Source organism: Centropristis striata, chromosome 13 (assembly GCF_030273125.1).
Source record: "Centropristis striata isolate RG_2023a ecotype Rhode Island chromosome 13, C.striata_1.0, whole genome shotgun sequence".
Taxonomy (NCBI): domain Eukaryota; kingdom Metazoa; phylum Chordata; class Actinopteri; order Perciformes; family Serranidae; genus Centropristis; species Centropristis striata.
This window is the reverse complement of record NC_081529.1, coordinates 37072058-37077411: the sequence shown is the minus strand read 5'-3', so window position 1 is coordinate 37077411 and position 5354 is coordinate 37072058. Positions and strand designations below refer to the sequence as shown.

Here is a 5354-nt window from a genome sequence, read left to right as displayed (position 1 = left end):
AAGTATTTAGCTAAGTAGCTTGTTAAGCTAACTACTTAGCTAACTTCTTGGCTAAGTAGTTAGCTAAGTAGCTTGCTAAGCTAACTACTTAGCTTACTTCTTGGCTAAGTAGTTAGCTAAGTAGGTTGCTAAGCTAACTACTTAGCTAACTTATTGGCTAAGTAGTTAGCTAAGTAGGTTGCTAAGCTAACTACTTAGCTAACTTATTGGCTAAGTATTTAGCTAAGTAGTTTGCTAAGCTAACTACTTAGCTAACTTCTTGGCTAAGTATTTAGCTAAGTAGCTTGTTAAGCTAACTACTTAGCTAACTTCTTGGCTAAGTAGTTAGCTAAGTAGCTTGCTAAGCTAACTACTTAGCTTACTTCTTGGCTAAGTAGTTAGCTCAGTAGGTTGCTAAGCTAACTACTTAGCTAACTTATTGGCTAAGTATTTAGCTAAGTAGTTTGCTAAGCTAACTACTTAACTAACTTATTGGCTAAGTATTTAGCTAAGTAGTTTGCTAAGCTAACTACTTAGCTAACTTATTGGCTAAGTAGTTAGCTAAGTAGCTTGCTAAGCTAACTACTTAGCTAACTTCTTGGCTAAGTATTTAGCTAAGTAGGTTGCTAAGCTGTCCAGATATACTATGGGCTCAGTACAAGCAAGGGATGTTTTCTTTTCATGCCACTGTTGTGATATCTAACTGAGCTCTTTTTCAATCAGCTAGCAGCCCTTATAAAGCCCATCAACACTGTCTTGTACTGTTGTGTGTTGCTCTAAAAAATATCTAGGTTAGCACTACGATAACTCTGCTAACAAGCAGCTAGATTAGCTTGAGGAGGAAAATAGGTCTGAGGTAAAGCGAGCGTGTTAAACTTGACAGAAACAGAGTCTCTGAGGCAGAAACAGGTTAAAACATCGTCATCAGAAATACTAAAAAAATCTGATTGTCACTTATTGGCTTGTTTGTATTAAATCTAGTTAAGAGTTGTGAAGCAGAAGAGATTACATTATTTACAAGGTTCTCATTAAAAACAGTAGATGGCCCGCTGAGACATTTTCTACTCATGAAATGCTAATTTTTAAATATTTGGTATGAAAACGTCAATATTAACACCAGCACTGATGTGTTTGATCACAGTACAGTTCAGTGTGCAGTTCCTCTTTAACCCTTATGCCCTCCTCAGATTTACCACCCTCTGCTGAACTAAATAACACTAAAACTGCTATTAAATCACCAAACATCAATATTATTTTAAGATTTGTTTTCCATAAATCTCTTGAACAACTTCAGACTTGTTCAAAACTACCAAACATTAAATCATTTTCAAAAATTTAACCCTTTATATGCCAGTTTATATATTTGAATTTTTCCATAATTTCTTCCAAAAGAACATAAAAAATGAATTATTTTCCAGATAATAAATCTTATGGAGCTGAGGGTTTTGGAGGTGATTAGAGTATTGGATATGTCAAAGATTAGCAACAAAATTGATTTGATTGCATTAGTATTTTTTATGTAGTGCCAGATTAACCCTCTGGTGACCCTCGTGGCCAAAAAAGGCCACGGAAGCTACATAAAAAATACTAATGCAATCAAATCAATTTTGTTGCTAATCTTTGACATATCCAAGACTCTAATCACCACCAAAACCCTCAGCTCCATAATATTTATTATATGGAGAGAAAAAATCATCTTTTGTGTTTTTTTGGAAGAAATTTTGGAAAAATTAAAATACATAAACTGGCATATAAAGGGTTAAAATTCTGAAAATGATTTAATGTTTGGTAGTTTTGAACAAGTCTGAAGTTGTTTAAGAAATTTATGGAAAAAAAAATCTGAAAAAATATTGATGTATGGTGATTTAATAGCAGTTGTTGTGTTGAGGGTCAGCAGAGGGAGTAAATGCACCAGTGGAGTATAAAAGACATGTAAGGGTTAATGACAATGGATTTCAAAAATTTTACTGAAAAGAAAAATTCATGCCTCAAGCTGTAACACAGGCAAAAATCAACAAATGAACAAAAAAATAAGAGAAACATGTACAAAAATTCCCAAGGAGGGCACAAGGGTTAATGTGATTTGTGTATTTCATATACATATTTCCATGTTTATGATCTAAACGTTTTTTTACCCTTAATCAAAATGTTTTAAAATGTGTTTTATACATACGTAGACTTGATCTGAGACTATCCACATCTCTGAAATCACTGAGCTCAGTGTGGAAGCACAGTCATCATGTACATCTCATTTCTTAATTTCACCTTTACTTTGAAAGTGTACGCAAAAACACTGATTTGTTATTAGGATTACAGGTGAAAATCTTCCCTTGTGAGAAAACAAACCTTATCACCTGAGTTCATACACCAAAGATAAAACACACGAGCTGTACCAGGTGTAACAGAGTCATGTGGTCGTGGTAACGTGAGAGAGTGTGGAAGCAGTAAAACAAGCTGATGTGTGTTGGTGAAACCTGCAGCAGAGGAAAGGTCAGACAGAGAGGGAAACAAAGCTGTTGTACTGCTCGATGTTCCTCTTCAGGATGTCGGAGCAGGGGCCCAGGACTCGTTCAAACCGGGGACGGTCCAGTTTAACACACTTCAGAGGTCCACATGCAACAACAGTGGCAGCACGGGGCCGGTTCATCAGCAGGGCGATCTCACCTGGGGGACACAGACAACTCAGGGTCTCACAGGCATATCTATACATCTATATCTATATCTATATATATCTGTATCTGTATCTGTATCTGTTACTGAATCTGTATCTATATATCTATATCTATCTGTATCTGTATCTGTATCTGAATCTGTATCTATAAATCTATATCTATATATATATATATATATATATATATATATATCTGTTACTGAATCTGTTTCTATATCTGTATCTATATATCTATATCTATCTGTATCTGTTACTGAATCTGTATCTATATCTATATCTATATATATCTGTATCTGTATCTGTTACTGTTACTGAAGCTGTATCTATATATCTATATCTATATATATATATATATATATATATATCTGTTACTGAATCTGTATCTATATCTGTATCTGTATCTATATATCTATATCTATCTGTATCTGTATCTGAATCTGTATCTATAAATCTATATCTATATATATATATATATATATATATATATATATCTGTTACTGAATCTGTATCTATATCTGTATCTGTATCTATATATCTATATCTATCTGTATCTGTTACTGAATCTGTATCTATATCTATATCTATATATATCTGTATCTGTATCTGTATCTGTTACTGTTACTGAAGTTGTATCTATATATCTATATCTATATATATATATATATATCTGTTACTGAATCTGTATCTATATATCTATATCTATATATATATATATATATATATATATCTGTTACTGAATCTGTATCTATATCTATATCTATATATATCTGTATCTGTATCTGTATCTGTTACTGTTACTGAAGCTGTATCTATATATCTATATATATATATATATATATATATATAGATATATATATATATAGATATATCTGTATCTGTTATTGAATCTGTATCTAAATCTGTATCTAAATCTATATCTAAATCTGTATCTGTATATCTGTATCTAAATCTATATCTGTATCTGTATTTGTATCTGTATATGTATCTATATCCATATCTGTATCTATATCTATATCTAAATCTGTGTCTGTATCTAAATCTGTATCTGTATCTAAAGCTATATCTATATCTAAATCTGTATTTGTATCTAAATCTGTATCTGTATCTGTATCTATATCTAAATCTATATCTGTATCTGTATATGTATCTATATCCATATCTGTATCTATATCTATATATGTATCTATATCCATATCTGTATCTATATCTATATCTAAATCTGTATCTGTATCTGTATCTAAATCTGTATCTGTATCTGTATCTAAATCTGTATCTGTATCTGTATCTGTATCCATATCTGTATCTTAATCTATATCTATATCTGTATCTGTATCTGTATATATATCTGTATCTAAATCTAAATCTGTATCTAAATCTATATCCATATCCATATCTGTATCTAAACCTGTATCTGTATCTAAATCTAAATATGTATCTATATCTGTATCTAATTGGGATATGTATGTATGTATAAAGTTTCTCAATATGATAGGAGCTGAGACAACAACAAAAATGGCTATTGAGAGACGAGAGATCGATAAAATGTGTAATAAATTAATTCTCCAAACTTCAAATGAGAGACTGTTTGGTTTTATCTATAACGATCTTATTTAAACTGAGTCAGTGTATATTACTAATGTCTGCAAACAGCCTCTACCTGCTATGAGAGACAGTTTTCTCTTATTGTTCCAAGGACGCACAATATCCACCTGAAGTTGTTTTTCTGAGCATTTCTGCACAAAACTGCATGTTGTTCAGTTTGTTGCATGTTGTGCATAAGTTCCTGTTCTTCTGGCAGATGTTTGGCTGACTTACCAAAGTAATCTGAAGGTCCCAGACTGCCCACCTCCACAAACTCCTCCACCTCTGAGCGCCTCTGGAGCACCGCTGCTGTCCCCTGGCACACAACGGAGACATCAGCCAAACATTTGGAGCAAAGCTTTAATAAATGTCAGGACTTCTTCTGGACTAAAACTGAACTGAAACATTTTGAGTTGTTGTCAATTAAAACCAGACTGAAAACATGAAGGAGAAAAAAAACTACAGGAACATCTGAAAAAATTAGAATATTGTGAAAAAGTTAAAAAAAAAAAAAAAAAAACATCAATAAACCTATATATATATATATATATATATAGGATATATATATCCTATATATATATGTCCTCCAGGTCTTTAAAATGACCATTAGTCCTTTTAGTCAGGAGGCGGAGCTAAATAAAGGGGACACGTCCCACTAAAGAGACACAGTTTTTATTCCACATGCTCTCTATCACCATAAGTTTACATTTCTGATGGGAGACACTTCATCAAGATGGTGGATCCGAGACGGCTCCCATATAAAATCTATGAGAACCAAAATATCTTCCAAGACACTCAGAAGGTCAATCTGGGTGTCAAGAGTCTACAGCAGAAAAAAGTCACAATCACAAGAAGAAAAGTTTAAATTACCAGAAGAAAATAAACATTACGAGAAAAAAACGTTTGAATTACAAGAAAAAAAAGTCAGAATTACAAGAAAAAAAGCTAAATTACAAGAAAAAAAAGCCAAAATTACAAGAAAAAAGGCCAAAATTAGGAGAAACACGGTCTAAATTACAATAAAAAAGTCAGAATTACAAGAAAAAAGCCAAAATAACAAGAACATTTTTCTAAATTTCCAGAAAAAATGTAAAAATTCCAAGAAAAAAGTCTAAATTACCAG

At 32.1% G+C, this 5354-nt stretch overlaps 1 protein-coding gene across 3 annotated transcripts in view; it reads right to left on the bottom strand.

Annotated features, from left to right (window-relative positions):
• Positions 1 to 1916: 1916 nt before the first annotated feature.
• prkar1aa (protein kinase, cAMP-dependent, regulatory, type I, alpha (tissue specific extinguisher 1) a) overlaps positions 1917 to 5354 on the bottom strand; it is an 18848-nt gene continuing 15410 nt past the window's right edge. For all 3 annotated transcript variants that reach the window (XM_059348876.1, XM_059348878.1, XM_059348877.1), the window contains exons 10-11: positions 4466 to 4547; positions 1917 to 2643 (exon numbers count right to left, since the gene is read on the bottom strand). In XM_059348876.1, the coding sequence (XP_059204859.1) occupies positions 2471 to 2643; positions 4466 to 4547 (255 nt within the window). In that variant the 3' untranslated portion in view covers positions 1917 to 2470. The remainder of the gene's footprint in view (positions 2644 to 4465; positions 4548 to 5354) is intronic.